Source organism: Heterocephalus glaber, unplaced genomic scaffold, assembly GCF_053883595.1.
Source record: "Heterocephalus glaber isolate CG9 unplaced genomic scaffold, H.glaber_assembly_v1.0 deba00001532, whole genome shotgun sequence".
NCBI lineage: Eukaryota > Metazoa > Chordata > Mammalia > Rodentia > Bathyergidae > Heterocephalus > Heterocephalus glaber.
In genome coordinates this window covers 4,122,228-4,143,613 of record NW_028258330.1, presented here as the reverse complement: position 1 = coordinate 4,143,613, position 21,386 = coordinate 4,122,228, and the positions used below count along the sequence as shown (strand labels likewise).

Genomic DNA, 21,386 nt, shown 5'->3' with positions numbered 1-21,386 from the left:
GGCAGAGTTATTATGAGAGTTAAAGTAACTAAAACCCATGAACAACACTTTATCCTTAGGCACTTAGTGCCTAAGTGCTAGGCCATCATGAATTTGGATATTCTCCCCCAATATTATCTCTGCCTAGTTCTACTTCTCCTCCTGAGAGCTGCCCACCTGGCTCGTGAGAAGCCAGAAGGCTGCTCTCTGCTGGAAAGGCTAGAGTCCATCACCATAAAATTATCACTGTGTCCCTTGCCTGTATATTAACACAGACAGCAGATGCTGTGCCCAGAGAGGTGCCATAGGCTAGAATCTTTCCTGAGTGTTGGTCATGAGATGCCTGGGCAGGTAGGACTCCCAAGGGCCTCAGTCACTGCCTCTTCTTGCTTCTTCCAGGTCACAATCATTGGCTACACACTGGGGATCCCTGATGTCATCATGGGCATCACCTTTCTGGCCGCTGGAACCAGCGTGCCAGACTGCATGGCCAGCCTCATCGTGGCCAGACAAGGTGGGGCTGCCGGGGACAGCAGGGGAGGGAAGTTGGGAGGGGGCTGTCCTGTCTGTGGGGGGTCCCTACAATTAATGGTGCAGTAGATCACACTTGGAAGGAGGGACAGAGGACCTGTGACCTCAATGCCAAGAGAGTCATAGGCTTCCTAAAGTCAGAAGAGCAAGAAAAGGAGCAAAAGTTTCTATGCACAGAAGGCAGGGGTGTTTACCTGAGCAGTGCCCCCAGCCCCTCTGGTTATATTGGCATCCTTTTACTATTAAGACTAACAAATAGCAATCGCTAATCTTTACTGAGTAAGGCACTGTAGGTGCATCATCTTATTAATATAAACAACAACTCTATGAGATAAAGGCAACTATTCTCTCATTATACAGATAAGAAAACTGAGGCTTAAAACTGAGGTCATACCCAGTACTAAAGGCCCACCCAGCTGCTGTGACCCTCCAAGAGACAATTCCCAGGTCTCTTTCTAGCATAGGCCCCCTCTCCTTCCAACCAGGCTCACTGCTGGCTGTCCAGAGACACATGTGCCCAGGATGGCCTTGCTCTTCTGGTGCTCCTGTCCTTCCCACCAGGTTGAACTGATGCTGGGAGGCATTTTTAAAATTTTTACTGCTGCACATTTGCAGACCATCACAATCCCATTCATCAGGGTGCTACTGTGTGCATGTAACACATCGTTCTGTTTACATCCCCTCCTCCTCCCTCTCTGGGTCCCCTGGAAGGATTTATTTTATGTTTGTCTGTGTTTTGTTTTGTTTTGTTTTTTTGGTACCAGGGATTGAACTTGGGTCCTTGCATTTGCGAGGCAGGTGGTGGAACCACTGAGCTAAATCCCTGGCCCTAAAACTTACCTTTTTTTTTTTTTTTGGTACTGGGGATTGAACTCAGGACCTTGTGCTTGTGAGGCAGGAGGTGGCACCACTGAGCTAAATCCCTAGCAGGATTTATTTTAAACAAACACTGCACAGCTACAGAACCTCACAGTGTCCTCTAGAAATCCTCATGAAACTTTTATATCTCGGTGTCTTCTGGGTGCTGATTACCCAGAAGAAATGAGCATAGTGTGGAAACATCAGGAGGTGGTGCCAAAATGTTTAAGTCAGTGACCGCGTGAGCCACTTTATGGACGCTTTCTAGAGGGACGGCTTATAACTACCAGGCATTTTGGAACCATTTTTGGTCTCCTGAGTCCCCCATGGTGAATCAGAGATGGTGCTTGGAGAAAGGGTCCACAGCTCCATAGGATGTGGGTTGCAGGTTTGAGCATCAGAGTCAGTGTGTGAATTGGTGATGACCACAGCTTGGGGATGTCCCGCAGGGCCCTGGCCTCCTGCATCCTTCACTGGAGCTTCCTCTTGTCCTCACAGGGATGGGGGACATGGCCGTGTCCAACTCCATTGGGAGCAACGTGTTTGATATCCTGATCGGGCTGGGTCTCCCCTGGGCGCTGCAGACACTGGCTGTGGACTATGGATCCTATGTAAGTGACTTCTCCATAGTGTGCCTTAAATCCAGAGCCACATGCACTGTTCTTAGTGGCCTTGGCCACTGGGATTTGGTCTCAGGCCAAAGGATGTGTGGAAATAATAGAACATCAAGGGGGAAACAAGTTCTCCTGCCAAAGTCCTTCCGAAGTCAGGCTCCTGGGGACTTCAGGGCCCCAGCGCAGGGGTGGGAAGATGTTTTCTGTCAAAGGCCAAATAGTAAATATTTTAGGCCTTGGGGACCAGATGGTCTTTGTCACAGCTTAGAACAGGAAGCATAACTGTTTTAATATAGCTTTATTTCTAGAAACTGAAATTTAAATTTTTATAATTTTCACATTTCATGATATATTATGCTTCTTTTGATTCTTTTTTAGCCATTCAAAACTATCCAAACTATTCTAATCATGAGCTATACAAAATCAGTTTGGGGGCCAGATATGGCCCCTGGGTCAGAATTTGCCAGCCCTGGCTTTGGTATCTTTGTGCTTCCTTCATCTTATTACAGGTTAGGTGATGCATATGTGAGAGAAGCTGAAAAGATGTCATCCAATTTGGACACTGAAAGGGTGTCATCTGTAGGGTGATCATAGAATTCCAAATAACCTTGCTAAGTTCTACAAACTAAAGAATGAGACTGTTGTCAATCAGGCTCTTATGACTTGACTCAAATCAACCAAACTTACAAGAGTTTGATTTATAGGCTAGAATATCAATTGAGAATAGTAAGATATATAAGTAACAGGGAGAAGCATATTTATTTGGGAGCAATTTGTTCTCTTTTCCTGAAGAAAAGTCTTGGATGGGAGGTATTTTAGAGATTCCATGACCATCTTCAAGTTTTTTAATTCACCAGGGATATTCTCAGGAACTAACAGCAGGCTAGATTTATGGCTGGGGTTTATTACAGCAAAGTATATGCAGTAAAAGTAGCAGAAAAAGGAAATGTATCAGAAGCCCAGAGAGGAGAAACCACAGAGGAGAAGCCCAGAAGCAAGATGAGGTTTGCAATTGCTGTGCTCCTGGATTATGGGAGATGTGCTTCCTCTCTAGCTATGAACCACAAGGGTATATGTGACATGTCTCTGTCCAGGAAAGCTGCCTGGAGCCTGAGGGTGCTAGGAAGGGGGCTGTTAGGCCAGCACATCTGTATTCATGAATCTCAGAGCCAAGCACAGCCCCAGCCACACCTCACAGAGATTGCAGGCATCTTGGCCACTGGAACAGCATGCCCCATCACCAAGTGTGCAGGAACCATTATCACTGCCCAGTGACTCCAAGAGCTGCACTCTCAGGGCTCTGCCAGGCACCTCCCCACCCTGCCCCGGAGTCAGGCTGCCTCAGCACCATCTGCACAGAGTACAAAGTGCTGTTTGCTGTTTTATTTGCTAGAATAATACTGGTAACTACTCAGACCCTCTGCAAAGTCACTCATTCTGCAGCTGCAGGGACTCTGCCTTGCAGAAGCTCAGGGAGTGGAGCGTGTTCCATCTTGTGGTTCTGCCACCTTGGAGTTCTTCTCTAGCCACTCAGAAAGCAGGGACAAAGGCATTGAAGGCTGTGCAGCTCATTTCATGATGATACCTAGAATCATTTATGTCCTATCTGTCCCCGTCCTATGGTGTAGACAAGTCATATATACCCCACTCTATGCAAGAAGGGATTTGTATCATCAGTCTGGCTGTGTGCCCGTACCAAGGAAGAGAAGCAGACATGGGAAACTAACAGGCTGTCCAGGCTGGCATGTGTGGTTGGGACTGGGATCCAGAGAAGAGGGTCTGTGGGCAACCTGTCACTGAAGCACGAGTGCTGTGGGCATCTACCCCAGCTGGGCCCTATTTCTATCCACACTACCCAGAGGGTACAGGGTAACCCCCCTCCTCTGTCCCACATGCCAGCACACTGACCAGCCCTGGCATGGAAGCTCCTGTTCCTGGGTCACACGTGGACACCTCCCTCCTGTTAGTATATCCTGCCTGTTCTCACTCCAACGGCAATTATTGCCAATGATAACTTTCTCAGGGCTGGCTCACCACTTCTTTAAAATATATGTCATCTTGATGCTCTTCAGCCAATGCTAAAGAAATTTCTTGGGGGTCTTCCTACAACTAGTTAAGCTGGACCTTTACTTTTTATTCTTCTTTCTCTGATAGAAAAAACTCATGTGCTTTATAGAAAATCACAGGAAACTCTTGAGCTGCCTTGCACGGTAGAACTTTTTGTCTTGATGGGAAAGTGCTGAGCTGCACTGGCTGATACGGGAGCCACCAGCCACTTGTGACTCACAAGCACTTGATATGTGCCTGCTGCAAATCAAGAATCAAATGCTTAAATTTTATTTAATTTTAATGACTTTTAAGTTTATATACCCACGTACAGTTGATGGCTGCTTATTGGAACCAGTTCTAGAGGATGACATAAAAACTACCCACAATCTAATCCACAGGTGATTATTGGTAATATTTCAACATGTTTGTGTCTCTTTAGGTTGTTTTAGATAACTGAGATTACACCAGACAGACATTTTGTGCATTGCTTTTCATTATTATGTTAAAAACATTTTCCTTAAAATCTTTATTTTCAAAATTGACCTAATGTTCCAGCATATTCATCTTCCAAAATTTATTTAATCATGTTGTTGCTCTTTTTGAACACTTATGCTGCTTAGGGGTTCTTTTTTTTTCTTTTTCTGTTCTAAGTAACTATGCCTCTGGCATTGTTGTTTATCAATCCATATATTTTAGTTATCTCTAAAAAAAGTACATGAATCTATTTCTACATTGAATTTCAACTGCTTTTGGTCTCCTCTGCCAAAGATTAGAAGGCAGTGGCTAAAACCAGGCAGTAAAAAGATAAAAAATAAACTGTGTCCTAAATAACCCAGAAAATCCAACTCTGGATAACCAAGATTCACCATATATTGTCCAGGAAGGACGGACAGCAGGCACAGGGGATGAGAATCCTATCAGTGCCCTGATGACCCACCCTATTAGGCAGCTTCAGGTCACCAAAACTAAATGCCAGAGGCAACTCACTTATGAAGAGGGAAATGTTGTTTTGGCTCAGAGTTCTGGAGGTTTCAGGCCAAGTTCAGGATCACCATCATTTGGGCTAGTGCTTTGGATGGCAGAGTGAACATGTAGCTTATGAGCCTGGAAGCAGAGAAATAGAAAGGATGACAGGGCTCCCATTGTCCCTTGAAAGGCATAGCCTCAGTGACCCAAAGACCTCCATAAGAGGGGTTCACTATTAAACATCCCCAACACCTCCCAAAAGTTCCACCCAGAGCACTGGGCTTTTGGCACCCAGGGACCTTTGGGGGCACTACCCAAATGCAACCACACCACCATTGAACCTCTCCTTTATTTTGCTCAGATTATAGGGTACGGTCATGAAAGGCAAAATCAGAAAATTTCCAAAACAAAGCTAGACTCATCCAAGAAGTAAGCCAGATCCTGTAGCCAACTTTGACACCCTCCTGACTGAACATGGCCCCCAGGCCTGAAATTCCAATGCAGTTAGATGCACTGTCTTCACAAATAGCCCCCTAGCAGTCTACCCTCTGTCCTCTTTCCAACATTCTCCCTATACTCTCTAAGGGACAGAACATTAAACATGACTCTTGTGTCAGTAATTCCTACAGCTATAAAAACATGCCCTCTCCAGGTCACACCATCAAGTGACAGAGTGACATCAAGAGATAAAAATTCAGGCCCCATGAGATGTTTGGTCCATGTTCATATTCCATCTGACCATGACATAATTGAGTCACTCTGGTCATTTTGCTGGAATTGTACAAAAACCACATCTACCCCTGTAATTGGAGCTCTCCTTTACCCTTGATACAGAGAGGGAACACAGGAGAAGCAGCCATTCCATGAAGGGTGCTGTGGCACACATGAGGGTCATCTAATGGGAGATCTTGGTTGGGAAATTTTACACAAAGTATGTTATGTTGTATTTGCATCTGAATTTTGTAGTTTATGTCACCAGTGCAAGAGAGCGCTTCATTTTCTTCCAGAGAGACAAGCATCCATTGTAGATCTCTCTTTTGAAAGCAGAAACTTGAGTTTATAATCAATCAGTAGTTCATGAATCTTGATTTCACTGTATCCATGGTAGGAGGTCAGGGAACAGTTCCTTCTTCTCCACATAAAAATCCAGCTATTCCTGTGCCTTCTGTTGAAAAGGAGATTTTACTTTGAACTTTAAAAATTCAAAGGAAAAGCCTCTGCTTAACTCAATTTTTTGGTATAGGAACCATAGGAAGTCATGATGGTGTTTTTATTAAAACTGTGTATTCCAGAACCTATATTTCCTAAGTAGGGGTCACTTTTGATATTTTGGAAGTTAGTACCCTGAGTCAGGACATGAATGTAAATGAGTAAGAAACAGCAACAGAGCAGTGGGTAAGCCAGTTAGGTGAGTGACAGTCATAATGCCAGCCTCAGACCTGAGGACTGCTAATATGCTGTTTTTACTTAGCTCCCTCAACGAACTTGCTCTCTGCTTGGAAGGGCATTTGATGAGGGGAGAACCCCATGAGCAGGGCACCTGGAGTCTTGCCCACATGTCTGGACCCCTGGTCTTTCTAAGCACTGCCCAGTCATAGCTCCATACTGCCCAGAACCTTCCCTGGGTCACTAGCCCAGCACCTCCCCATGGCTGCAGTGATTGGCCAACTGTGCACCTGCCCTGCCCTGGAATTGAGACGGGAGGCTCCAGCACTTCATGTCTGCATCCATATAGCACCAATTGCTGTCTCATCTTGCACATAGCAGGACAGTTTCCATAATTAAACAGAGAACAAATGTCATTGCCCAGCTGTAGCATCAGGTAGCCCCCCATGCATCAACAGCTTCTGTGCACTGCACTGTGTTACAGCCCACCCAATATTCTGTGTTCATGGTGGGGAGCCAGAGCCATCAGTAAAAGTTGTTCTGTCTCCTGTTCTCTAGGGAGAGGATCAAATGTATTTCAGATAAAATATTTCCATCAAAAGCAGCTAAACCGCTAGAGAAAGATCAGCTGCAGTTTTCTAGAAACTTTGCCAACCAGACACATCCTCTTTAGGTAGTGAGAACAGTAGCCCAGGATCTGGCTCCACAGAGCAGAGCCCATGTTCTGCCTGGGAAATGGCCCTCTGCAGCAGACGACCTCACACCAGGTGACAGAGGTCCCTCCCAGTGGCTCCTGTCCTGTGCGTCTCAAGGCCATCCCCTCAGGTGTCAGCTGAGATATTACCTGTGACCGCCCACACCTGGGTCAGACATCACTCCTGTGTTTTCCAGCAGTTCCCATCAATGTGCTTGCCTTTTCCTTGGAAAAGTGTCAGCCTGTCTTATTCATTTACTATTTCCAAGTACAGTGCCTGGCACCTGGAATATGACCAACAAATGTTTGTTGGATGGATAGATGGATGGATGGGAAGGAGATCAATTGGTCTAAGGTAACTTTCCCATTATTGTCACCTGTCCTGGAGGCAGACACATGAGCAGAACAAAAGGAAGGAATTGGTGGGATTCCTGAGAAAAGAGCAGGAGCCAAAACCAACAGCAATGGACACACTGAATATTCAGTGAGCATCGGCTGTTCTCCAGGCCCTTGGGAACACCATGCACATAGGTCTCATCTCGTTGACCCAGAAGCACAGTAAGGGAAGGATTGTGTCTGCAGCCCATACTTATGCACAGCTGCATTGTGCCAGGAGCATTATAGCACAGGAATGAGCGCACAGACCAGAGCCTCCCTGTTAGGGCACACTGAGCATTGGGTGAGCAGAGAGCCACTTTGGAGGGCAAACGCCTTCCGAAGACAAAACAGGGGTGATGTGGTAGAGAGCAGGGGTTGGTGTCACTCTGAAGTCACTAGGTAGAGAGTGACTGTGCTGGGCTGTGAATGACAAGAGAGGGCCAGGCCTAGGACAGCTGGGAGTGTGCAGAGGGTGGGAGCATTGGGAAGAGGGGCTGCCGGTGCAGAGGCACAGAGGCAGCCTCTGTCCAAGAGCAGGGGCTGCCAGGTGGTGCACATGTGGGGATGGGGGCAAGGAGCACCCAGCCACCGGAGCTGGGCAGAGCCCAGGTTACTGTCTCGTGCTGCACCCTTCTCACCCCTTCTGAGGGCAGGGAGCCAAGGCCCACAGAGGTTCAGTCACAGTTACAGGCAGAAGACACAGTCCAATATTTTTCTGTGCAAAGCACTGAAGCCCCATGGAGAAGGAAGAGACCATTGCTAGACCCGGTGGTGGGCACAGGAGCATGAGCAGCCTTGGGGATAGAACGAGATGAGATCCACCCCGAAGTGTGAATCTTTGGTCCAGGTGGGACAGAGTCTGCCTATTAAAGCTAAGACAGCCTCATCAACTTCCTACAGAGAAGAAACTAGAAGAGGAGAGAACACCTCACCCCCGGATTCCCATTCTGAAAGTGCCACAGATGCTGTGGGGCTACAGTCATCCCTGCTGTGGACTGTCGTGAGTGGCCTTCCTACCTCAGATTCCTGCCTGAGGGTTAGAGGGACTAGTCTGGGTCTTTTCATGAGGAGTACCCCATGCTCCATCCCTGGTCTCTCCCTGGCTTTTATCAGGTGCTGCTAAGTGACCAGTTCCCCAAGCCCAGTGCACTGGGGAACATTACTGCAGAGCTGCACCCCGAGATGTGGGAATCATTTGGTAAAATGAATCTGGTTCCAGAAAAGCAAACTTGGGGCCCATTTGTTGCAAGCATTCAGTCAGCCCTCACCCCCAACCCGACTGCCCCCAAGGGAGAGGCTCTGTTACTGAAAGACACTCAGGGGCCTCCTCCCACATGGCACGGCGCTAACCCTGGACACATCTCTTCGTCTCTGACATCAGGACTGAGCTGCCTGTGTGGGTTTAATGGGTTCTCTCGACCTCTCCATGGACCTGCTGGCAGCTCTGAAGCAATTTTTCCATCTTGTCCAGATGGAATTTCCAAGTCATAATTATGGGATAATTTCCATCCAGGCAGCTGTCTTGTGCCTGATATTAGGTTCAAGCATTTGGTGGTGAGAGGTGAAGGCCCTTTTACAGATTTTGACATTTCTTAGCACTTTGTGACTTGCTCAGAAGCCAACTAGTTACCTAACTGCCTGAAATAAGATGTATTTCTAACAGTCAAAGTTGAAGAAAATGAGCACTTGTTGTCCCAGCATGATGAATGCCTGTACCATGAGATATAACAGAATGAGTGTCACCAGGCAGGCGGCAGGAAGCCAGCGCAGAGCTTGCATTGATGAGTTCAGGCTTAAAATGTGAAATAACTCTGGGAAGCATGGAGGGAGGAGGAATATCTGTCTTTTCTTTCCAATCAAAAATCCACCTGACTTCAGAATCCATAGAGATAAAAAGCAGAGGAAACCAGAAAGTCTCTCCCCCACCTTCTGCATGGCTCCCACTTTTTTAGATCAAGCATTCACTGAACACCTACTGTTGGCTAAGATGTTCTGGTAAGCAAGGCAGACCATCCTGTGCTGCTGGGATGGCAGCTAAGGAGGAGCCCAATGACGAGCAATTCCAGAGTGTAAAGCACATTTGTCTATGGGTGTGCTACGTGAAGGATGTAGCAGTGTGTGGCAGGGACTGGGGACCCAGAACCCTGGTGAGAAAGTGATATTTATTCTGAGAATCTGAGACAATTGGGGCTCACAGGTAGAGAGGAGTGAGGAGACTTTTGCCAAGAAGAGGAACAGCTGGTGGGAGACCAAGATGGCAGGCGTGGTAACCGAGGGACCCAAGGCTGCTCCTGTGGCTGGGGGCAGGGGTGGGGAGTGACAGACTAGAGGGATGGGTGGCAAGAATGAAGCCAGAGAGGGAGGCCACATAGTGAAGGGCACTGTTGGCCATGGAAATGGAAAGAATGAAGAGTATTTGGGAGAAGAAAGATTCTTACATGGAGAAGGGGTAGGAGCCAGACAAGACCAATGGCAGCAAGACCAACTAGGAGGCATTTTCATGAGAGAGAAAATAAGATGACTTGGATTTGGACAGTCGAATTGGCTATCTGCTGCTACCATAATCCTGTGCAACAGAAGGTCCCAAAACTCAGTAGTGTGCATCCATTAGATGTACATAAATTTCTCACTCTGCATTTGTGGAGTGATGTGTTTGGCTGATCTGAGGTTGGCTCCAAGCTTCAGGTGAGTCTGCTACAAGTGTCCCATCTTCAGACCAGTGGCTTCCTGAGACATACTCTCCTTATGAAGAAAGGCAAGAGCACAAGAGGCCACATCCACTCTGCAAACACATTTCCAACTCCTGTTTGTGTTGGACTTACTGATTTCCAGTTGTCCAAGGCATATCACAGGGTCAAACCCAACATCAGGAGACAGGGGAACACTTTTGCCCACCATGAGGCAACAGAAAGTGTGTGGATATGGTACTCACACAGAGGAGAGGAGAGAAGCAGCAGGGTACCAATAGCAACAGGAAAGATAGAGAACAATGGAAGCTAAGCAAGAGCCTGCAGAAGAAGGAAGAGCAGGACCTGATGGTGGATTCACCCTCAGCCCCTGAGCATCTGTGAACCAGGAAGTGAATCTGGAGAGACAAAGACCTGGCCTTGCAGAGATGTGTTAGCCATCATGGAAACTAGATTTTATTAGGAAGGCCATTGAGGATTTGATCAAGATAATTCACTTGAAGTTGTACAGTTTATTTAATGCTATTTAGGAATGCATTAGGAAGCAAGAGTAACAGAGAAGAGACAAGTCAGAAAGCTAAAGATAAGAGATGCTGGTGGTGTGAGCTAAAGTGGTGGGAGTGTAAGTGGAGAGAAAATGAGATGTTTTTAGGGAAGAATCAACATGATTTCCTAATGGAAAGGATAAAGAAAGAATAATTAGAGGTAACTTCTGGTTCTTTGTTGGACCAACTAAAAGCGCTGTGGGGCTATTAATGGAGGGGACCTTTAGGATGGGGAGGGAGCACATCCAAGAAGAAAGAGCAGAGGCCCCACTTAGTACAGGTGAAGTGTGATGTGTCTGAAGGTCGCCGCCGGATGGAGCTGTCACAGAGGCAGAGGAATGGTTGGTGGGAGGCTCCAGGGAGAGGTCTCCCTTGCAGGGCTGAACTTGAGAGTCAACAGCACCGATGGTTTTTAAAGGATGAAAGTCATAAAGGAAGTAAATGTAGATGGAGAGGAGAACCCAGAACCAAAACCTGGTGTTGGATGGAAAAACTACCTAACAACAGAGCTGGAGGAGGGCTCACCCAGAAATGAGGGGATTGGAAGAAAGTGAATCCGGAGCTGGAGGATTGCTTCAGCTTTTCCCAAATGCTTCTCTTCAGACATCAGCTCTCCCAGGAAGCCAACCCCAGCCAGACACAGACTCCCTGGCTGGGGGTAGGGGCTGCATCTCCTGAGCTTGTGCTGTCTGTACCCAGCAGAGGCCTGAGTGGACTGAATCCATGAAGCAAGCTGCTCTGGATGGCTCCCATGTCATTGTCGCTCACCTATGGAGCAGGCATCCTGAGTCAGGCTCCCAGTACCTGTAGCCTGAGTCCACCTGCTGGAATCAGCCTTCCCTTCCTGGAAATCTCAGGTGCAACCCTGGACAGCAAGGTGCTGGGCGGTTCCTACAGGCTGGAGAGGAGCAATCGTGTGCAGCTTTTGCAAAGCTCCCTGCATGAATGCTGTGTTGGTTTGGAGTTGGCCATGTCTAGACTGTTTCACCACAAAAATCAGCATAGTGACAGAATGCCACTTTCAAGCCAGTCTGCACACTATTCCCACAGGACTTGGAGAGACAGTTTGGGGCCATTTGGTGACATCTTAGCATCAGCCTCTCAGAGTTGCTGTAGCAGAGCACCACCCAATCTCCTTAAGTCTTGACCCCTAGATTTTAGCCTCTGGGTTAGGAAAATTGGGTGGTGTTTGTGGGAAGGAAGGATCCCGCCATGGCAGGACTGACCTGCAAAGCTGATTGGATTTCTCTGTTCCCATTTAGGTCCCCAGAAACTCCTCAGTCCTAAAACAAAGACTCGAGTGAAGAGGGTGTTCAGAGCAAGACAGTGCAGTGGGACAGTGGGACATCAGATGGGATGGCACGGCCAACAGCAGCCACATTAACAAGCCTGTCACCACTGCAGGTGCCTGGAGCTGAACCCCACTGGGGACTGCTAGGAAGTGGGGTACACCCTCATTTCTGAGTGACACTACTGAAAAGCCATGGGAACTAGGGTGTTTCTTCACTCCTGAGTCACTGAGGGAGCAGCTTCCAGAGCTAATACCGTGACCCTTCCATGTTCCTGAGCAAAGCTCGCAGGTACTGGCTGCCGGAAGCATCTGACAGCCACCAAAACAGTGACATCAGGGTTGGCGGTGTGGGCGGTGCCACAGTTTGAATGTGTCCCTAAAAGTTCATGTATTGGAAACTCAATCCTGCAAATGGCAAGCTAATGGCATTTCGAAGTGAGGAGGTGTTAGGACTGGATGAGGTCACCAGGGTGGGGCCCCATGGTGGCACCAGGGGCTTTACCAGAAGAAGAAGCGAGACTTGAGTTAGTGTGACTGCTCTATCTCATCAGGCAATGCCCTGTGCTAGGTCAGGATGCAGCAAGGGCCTCTCCGATGCCAACAGAGGCTGGGCTGGGCTGGATTCCTTGCTGTCCAGAGCCATGAGACAAACTTTAGTTCTTTGTACATTACCTGGTCTTGGATACTTTGTTAAAGCAATTGAAAATGGATAAGACAGATAAAAAATGGGAAGTGGCATGTGCTACTGTGGCTACTATGGATCTTACAATTCATTCAGGACTTTTCAAAAATGACAGGCAAGAAAAGCACAGCTGTGACTTCCAAGGGCTCAGAGGTGAAGAGGAAGACCTGGCTCTTCCCTTGTGCCTGGCAAGGAAACTCAGGGTCCGAGCTTGGGTTGAAGTGCCTACTTCACCCGTCACCAGCTTCACAGCCTGCAGTAAGTGCTTTACCTCTCTGAGCCTCACCTGTCTCCTCTCCAAATGGAGAACAAAACACATAGTGGTTGGGGGGAAGGAAAGGATGTGGGAACACCTGTTGTTGGGAACTTGCCGCTTTTCTGTGGGTGCTCACTTTCTCACCCCTTTGCATGGTTCAGGGAAAGAGTCCAGTCCAGTGGTATTACCCGATGGAAGCCAAGGTTAGGAACATCCATTTGGAAACTATGCCCTAACAACCGCCTAAACCACCTGAATATAAAAAGGCAATGCAACATGCAGCATGTGTTCCAGATTATACACAAATTAGCAAAAATCCAAGGGTTTCTTAGTTTTTCAAAAGAATTTGTTGGTTGGGTGGTGCTGACCTCAAGCTGTACAGGAGATGGGGAAATCAGAATGCTCTAGGCTGGGGGTTCTGGGTCCCCAATTGCACGTGGGTTCAGACGGTGCGTTGAACACTGCGTGGAACAAGTTGATCAGGTCTCTGCACACTAAAAACATGCATTCCCTGTGGGCTTTGTTCCTGCTCACTATAGAAGCAGCTGGCCTCTGTTTCCTCTGCAACCACTGCCAAGAAGAAATTGAAAGATCAGAATGCATTTTTCTGAACGTAAAAATATAAGCAGCATTAAACATCAGGACTGGATGACCTGGGAAGCACCCCACACGCTCAGCTGGTGTTGCCGTGAAGGGTTTCTCCATCTGTATTTTTGAGCCTCATGTCTTGGGGCAGCAAGTGAGGAGAGAGCACAGCTGCCACTGTGTGGATCTGGGGCACACAGGCTTCTTTCCAAGGTGATCCCAAGTGGAGAAGGGTTCAGTGCTATCACCTGGCTCAGCAGGCCCCAAGAAACTGGCTTTGCAGTCACCAAGGACAATTCTGTGGAAATGTTTCCTACTTCCACTGAGGTGTACATTACCTGAACAACTCATTTTTCAGAACTCAAATTGTTGGAAGGACACTGAGGATCTGTGTGTTTTGCTGTGTGCAGGTCATGCCTCAAAAGAAATGGTGGCCTTTTATAAAGACCAGCCTGGCCAACCATCCCCATGGTCAATCTCGCCATCAAAACCTCCACTCTTGCCCTGTGCCACCCAGTCTCACTGCCACCTACCACTCACACGCACGAGTCCACACACCTGCACACTCAGGGTGTGTAACAGGTGCCCACCTAAAATGTGTGGAGCCAGAGAACGAGGTGCTGGGATAAGGAAAACTCTGGACCTGAGTATCTGCATACAAGGCATTAGTGCCTGGGCACAGCCAGGAGATCAGCCCCATGTGAGGAGTGGTGAACCTGAACTTGGGGCAGGATGAGCAAAGCACAGGGGAGAAGGATGTGAGTACACCACCTGAATGGACTGAAGGTCCCATGTGGGGACAGGAGCATGCCGGGGTCAGGGGGGCAAATGGGGTAAATTGTTCCCACTTGGAAATGTTCCAGGTGCCCAACTACAGGGAAGAACTCTTGGATATGGGACAGTGATCCAGCATCCTTAGCGGAGCATGGAGCCACCTTCATTATCTTCCTCAATCGTATTCTTTTGACAAGAAGGCACCACCATGGGCTGATTTTCCTTTTGTTTTTGAACTATGAAAGCAAAATGCTCTACTAGCTAAGCTCAGACCAGAAGCAGCTTGCATGTCCATCAACAGAAGAATTAAACAAACCACAGTTTATTTATACTGTTACTGTATAAAAATAAATAAGCAATAACTCCATGAAAACCATGAAGGAATCTTAACAAACTGTGCTGGATAGGGGAACTCTCACACCAAGGAGTACATACAGTAGGACTCCAAGCCAGACCGCCCCACCGGTCAGGGAGACACAGCAGCACAGGCCAGAAAGCAGAGAGAGCTCTCTGAGAGGGCTGTGGATCGAGGAGGGGTTTGGGTTACATGGATGCATGTGTTTCTCAGGACCCATGGAACAGTGTCATTATGATTTGTGAATTTCACCATATGCATTTAAAAATAAAAGACACATGAACTACAACTGAACTCTATGCAATGAGATGCAGGGAGGTGCCTGAGTTGTGGAGGATGCTGGTATCATAGATTACTTAGAATTTCTTCACAAAATAACATGATATAATTCTTCCAACTTTTCTGAATGCTTGAACATTTTCATAAAAACATGAAGTTTGAAACAAGCTGTACCTGCTCATTAAAAAAAGGAGGAGACAGGGAATGTTAAAGAGTGTATCACTTCTGGAACATTATCCTGTAAATAATCAACTAGCTTATAAAAAATGAACTTCAGAGTCCCATCCTGAGAACCCCCAAAAATCAAAAGAAGAGGATTTTGATTTAGAACTTTCTCTAGATCTGCGGTTTTTAAACTTTCCTGTGCATCAGAATCACTTGGAGAGCCATTAAACAAGGAAGGCCAGGCCCCCACCCCAGAATTCCTGAACCAGGGGTTCTGGGAGGGACTGGGATCATGCATCCCTCACAAGTGCCCAGGAAACACTGCTGCCCCTGTCCAGGACCTTCCTTTGAGAACCACTGCTCTTGGGCACCCCTTCTATTTCTCTTGGGCAGCCTTGTGACCTTGGCCAAGGGCAGAAGCTTTCTACAGTGTGGGAGAAACACTACAACCTTTATTGGCCAAATCAAACCCTCAGTGGTCTGCCTGCTCTACCCAAGAGTATAGACAGTAATCACCTGTAGCTCTTTAAATGCAGTCCAAATTCATTAAAAATAACCAAGATTAAATATCTCATGCTTTCATTAAACAACCACATGTATGTACTGGTGCCATAATGGAGAACACAAATGCAGTACATTTCCATCACTACCAAAAGCTCTATTGAATAAAATTGTCTATAAGAATTCCAAAAATTGTATTACTATGAAATACATTACCCCCAAATCCTCCTATTAATGTCAGAAATGGAATTTTAACTCTTTCCTTTTCTACACTTGCTCACATAGCTTCTCATTCACCTGTGTCATCAAGGTAGGGAAAGCACAGACATTGTAATGCAAAAATGTAAAAAGTTTATTCCTGTGTTCCCATACCCATGTGATGAAATTTGGCCTAAAGGCAATATGAGTTTGTGAAAGCAGAGGCTCTGTGGAAGTCAGATTGACAGAGGTGTTGTGTGGAGAGCAACGATCATACAAAATATAATAGAGAATTTGAATGTTCTTGGGGCAGGAGTCAAGTTGAGGCACGACTGGTTGTTGAAGGTAAAGACCAGATTGGGCTGGGAGTGGACAAGACAAGGAAAAACTCCTGTTTCTAGGAAATATGTATCCCAAATCCAGGTTCAGCACGTGGCTGCCAAGGCTGTGGTCTATTTTTTGCTCCTAGAGTTGAGAGTTGCTTGTGTGCCCTGCACTAAGCAGTTGCCTTCTGGGGACATCTAACTGTCTGACACTTTCTTACAGATTCGACTGAACAGCAGGGGGCTCATCTACTCTGTGGGCCTGCTCCTGGCCTCCGTCTTTGTCACGGTAGGTATGCAGCATCTTTCCATTCTTGAATTCACTCATTGGTCCCTTCCCCGGGCTCTTTGGCGACCAGATGGGCTTAGCCTTTGGTGAATGGAGACCGTAGCCCCACTTCCCACTAGAAAGCCTTCCTCCTTTCTGCCGGCAGCCAGCCCTCTTATCAGAAGCAAGGCCACACCTCATGTCAAGCCCAAAACATTTTATCAAAACAAGGAGAAATTCCTACTTTTCACACATAATTAAGCATCAAGGGTAGATTCCAATTCACTGATTGCTCCAGGTTATAAAGCATCTTCATAAATCCATGCACATGCACAATACTCAGAGACTAGGAATATATTTTATTCACCATGTACTTTTTATACCACTCCACTATCTTGGCCATTGCTCCTGTTTGTGTAATTTTTTTTTTCTGTTTGTGTAATTTTATATTCCCAATTCTAGCAATGTGTTTGGTGGGAAAAACTCACACCAGTGCAGGGACTGACTACAGGAAGTATCCATTCACATACCTGCATGCTGCTGAATTTTCACATCCATAAGTATTGACATGCAATATGCTTTTTTCCTTAGTGTCTCAAACTATTCACCAAATTTCACCAATTTCATGTTGTTATTGTACATAGGCTGAAGTATGGGAATTCAGAAGGGCAGTCAAGAAACGAGAGAGGTGACTTAGGCTGAGTCTAATGTCAAGATTTTAGGGGAACAAGTACTGCTGACATGAAGGTGCAAGTTTACATACCGTATTTTTTCATAGCTTAGGAGGTTCCTCAAATCTGGTGTGAGGTGGAGTCCCAATACTTTCAATAGCCACACATTTTACCTAAATGCTTTGCCTGTTTACTTTCCCTTTGGGCCCTGTGAGGCAGCCAGGTGCTTGCAGCCAGAGACTGGGTCCCCTTTGAGGTCCTAGACAACTGTTCCCCTACCCTCACACCCTCTGATCCTCTGCATATCCGCAGGTGTTCGGGGTCCACCTGAACAAGTGGCAGCTGGACAAGAAGCTGGGCTGTGGGTGCCTCTTCCTGTATGGTGTGTTCCTCTGCTTCTCCATCATGACGGAGTTCAACGTGTTCACCTTTGTGAACTTGCCCATGTGTGGGGACCACTGATCTCGGCCACCGCAGAGGCCCGCTGGGTCCTTCCTTCTGTGCAATACGAGACCAGCCGCACCCTGAGTCGCACTGGCCCTGGGGCTGCGGTGCCATCTCTTCTGTGCTGTCCACAGGCCTCCGCTCCTGCCCTGGTGGCTCCGGTGTCCCCGCCATGTCCCTGGCTCCCTGCCTCCTAGTCCTACCTCCTGCCACCCCTCCCTGTGAAGACATCTGACACCCATGTGAATTTCCAAGCTCCATTTCTGAACAGTGACTGAGATTCTAGAACAAAACTGGCTGCTAACTGGCCTGAGCCAGGTACAACTTATCAAGGTTCCTCCTCCTTTTTTAAGTTATTTGATGGAAGACTACCCTAATTTATGACCTGAGACTGTGGAAGAAATAGGAGAGGATCCACGGATGACAGGGAGCATTTGGGATGGCATTGGCTTGGGAAGTGATGGAGTTTGCTGGGTTTAGGGGTTATTTTGTTTTGGGGGGCTCCTCCTTCTATTCCTTTTCTTCCAGAGGCGGAAAGCTTCCCTTCTGCCATCTCTCACTGGGCTCCAGATTGGTAACCCAAGTGGATGGCATGTCCTCGGGGGTGACCCCAGGCCCGCCGAATTTGCATGGATTAGTGCTTAATCCAGGAACTGCTGGGCTGGCTGAGGCCACCAAGAACAAATGCATGACATTTTCTGCCCTAGGACACCTGGCTAATGTCCCCAGGTGTTACCTAGGGGGTGCAAGGTGTTGGAGGAAGAAAAGCACTACCTACACTTTCCCTCCAACCATCTCCTCCTCATAGATTCTTTCTAGTTTTTCAAGCAATAGTTCTAGCCGGCCTGAGGCCTTTGATCCTGGGCCCTGGTGAAAACGTCCATCAAAAATGCACCAGGCAGCACCCACAGAAGCTTCCCCCATGAGTGAGACCTTGAGATGTGCTCTTGTTGCTTGGCATTTGGGGTGGCAGGGAGTGACCTGGAGGCCACCACTGCTATCCATTCGGGAGTTACAGACACTGGTTTCTTGGAAAATGGAGAGAAGCGCATTTTTGCACAGACCTCGTCAATTGAGTCCCAGTTTGCCACTTGGTATCGAGTACACTGGACCCTTAAGGCTGGCTCTTGGGCAGACATCCTGCCTCATGACGCCACTGCCAAGCTGGCCCAGCTCCACCCTCCCCTCCTGAGGGCTGGCCAGGAAGCAGACCCCAGGAAACCACAGAATGTGTTCAATGCGGACTCATTCTAGGGCATCAGTTGCTGTGAGGGGTTTTGCCAATCACTGCTCAACGGCCCTGCTCTATTTTGTATGATGCTGAATTATTACGCATACTAGTTCCACTGAGTTGAGACCCACCCATGCTTGTTACACTTGTATTTATTGAAACTGTGGATTCTTGCCCGTGCTGTCCCTTGCATTTACTTTAAGCACTGATCACGTAGCCCATTCATTCCATATGGTTTTCCCAGTCCCTTGTACACATTCTGATATGAATTGTAAAAATAACCTGCTACCAGTGGTTTGAATGTTTCTGGCTGGGGTGCAGACTGAGGGCAGTGTTAGCCGAGGGTGTGCCTGCCCAGCCGAGGAGCAGGAGAGGAGCCCACCCACTTGGGCTCTCGGAGCTGAGACACACTTACTGATTCTGTTGCACATTTTGCACTGGTTTATGACAATTGTTTTCTTGGATGGATAGTGTAAAATAAACTTCTCTGTTCTGTATTCTCCCTCGAGCAGAGTGCATTACTTTCTCCCCTGTAAAGTGATCCATTTCCCAGCAAGGAAGGAAAAATGATCACAGTTGCTGGGCAGCCTGGGATTTGTGCTGCTACTGTTTTGGTGTTGACTCACCTGGAAGGCTGGTGTCCATCTGGCAGATTGCAAGAATGAAGTAGCAAGTTCTGAGTCCTCTCCAAATCTGGGAGGGACTTTGGACCCATGGTCCTGTTGAAGCATAGAATACATGTGACATTATCAGTAATCCCTTCTTTCAGAGGGACCTGAGAGGAAGAACATCAGGAGGTCCTGTTGTTGACATTCAGCAGTGGTCAAGTTCTCCATCCCATCTGATTTCACACATTTTTAATCATGACCATTAAGAACTCCCCAGAACCAATTCCTGCAAAGAGACAGAAACACATAGGTGTGATAACCAATGTTCTGATCCTATGGGAGGCTCAAGAAATAATTACCTAGATCTAAAATTAGTAAACAAGACATGTTTGCTCCTGAAATGCAACACAATTTATTTACAGGAAGCAGCTACTGTAAGAAACAAAAGTGGCTACTGTAAGAAACAAAAAAGGAGAAAGAGAAAGACTTCCAGCAAGGGGAGGCTTTATTAAAATAAAGACCTGAGAGGGCCTCTAGCTCCCAAGTGTCACAACAGTGGCTCTCTTACAGAGAAAGGGACTTATAATGGGTAGCAAGGAATGAAAAAAATGAAAACTAACTATTCTGGGACAAGGTCATCTATCTTAGTCCTTGGTCACTGGTCTGTTTCCTGTTTATGCAGGGTTTCTTATTCTTGTGGCGCTGAGGGCCTCCTGGTCTGGAATGGTCTGTTCTACATACAGGAGTTAGGCCAGGCCAGTTATTAGGGGTATTGGTACTGTTATGAGACTAAGAGAATGTGGGGAAGGGTCCGCCGAATTCATGGGAAGATCCTTACAGCTACTAATTCACAGCATCTGCTTTATGTGACTGTTTAAAAATGTATATTCCTGGGGACAGGGAAATAGTAGGTGCTTAGCTTTGTTTTAAGTGTTTATGTCTTAGGATGTTTTACTACTATATTTGCGTATTCTACAAGTAGACCGTGGACACAGGTATTTTTTTTGTATTAAATTCTTTTATTGGTACATTGTAGGTATACAACACAATTACATTTCTCATTGGGAATTGTACCTTTACATAATGCATCTTGGTTCTTATTTTTTCCCCATTCCTAGCCCTCCCTTCAGGCCCTCCACCCTTCCCTATTTACAAACATTTTATTTCCATTTTTTCCATTTCTCATCATTTTTCCCTTTCACTTCTTTCCTTTCCCCTGCCTCTCCCACTACCCCTACCCCTTTGGACCTTTTCTTCCTATTTTACATTATTGATTATTCATTCTAATCATTGGTACCTTTTAGGTATACAATATAATGACATTCATCATTGGAAATTGGCACCTTTACATACTCTCTCGCTTCTTATTTTTCACCCTTGCCCAGCCCTCCCTTCAACCCCTCCAGTCCTCCCTATTTACAAAGATTTTGTTCCTATTTTTCCATTTTCTCATATTAATCCTATTCCCTTCTATCCTTTCCCCTAGCCCTCCCACTTCCTTCCCCTTTGCCCCTTTTCTTCCTATTTCACATTACCTATTATACATTTTGTCCTTATTTACACTTTCAGTTTCTCACACCAGAGAAACTATTTGGTATATACACATGTGTGTCCTATTTATTTCACTGAAGAGTATTGCCTCAATGTGCATCCACTTAGCTATAAATGTCTCTAATTTCTCATTTTTTATGGCTGAGTAGTACTCCATTTTATAAAAAAACCAAATTTTCTTTATCAAGTCTCCAGTTGATGGGCATTTGGGCTGTTTCCAAGTTTTAGCTATCACAAACTGTGCTGCTATAAACATGGGTGCACATATATCACTGTGGTATGATTCTTTTAATTCTTTGGGGAAGATCCCCAGCAGTGGAATAGCGGGGTCAAATGGGACTTCCAGTCCTAGTTCTTTGAGGTATCTCCATACTGATTTCCAGAGTGCTTGCACCAGTCTACACTCCCACCAGCAGTGGAGCAGGGTTCCTCTTTCCCCACAGACCCGCCAGCATTTGTTATTGGTTGGTTTCATGACAGCAGCCATTCTTTCTGGAGTGAAGTGGAATCTCAGCGT

At 46.8% G+C, this 21,386-nt stretch overlaps 1 protein-coding gene across 3 annotated transcripts in view; it reads left to right on the top strand.

Moving 5' to 3' along the window:
* Positions 1-19,210, top strand: part of Slc24a3 (solute carrier family 24 member 3) — a 487,613-nt gene extending 468,403 nt beyond the window's left edge. For all 3 annotated transcript variants that reach the window (XM_004840887.4, XM_087188635.1, XM_087188636.1), the window contains 4 exons: positions 379-493; positions 1,867-1,979; positions 16,320-16,385; positions 17,348-19,210. In XM_004840887.4, coding sequence (XP_004840944.1) covers positions 379-493; positions 1,867-1,979; positions 16,320-16,385; positions 17,348-17,497 — 444 coding nt within the window. In that variant the 3' untranslated portion in view covers positions 17,498-19,210. The remainder of the gene's footprint in view (positions 1-378; positions 494-1,866; positions 1,980-16,319; positions 16,386-17,347) is intronic.
* Positions 19,211-21,386: the final 2,176 nt, after the last annotated feature.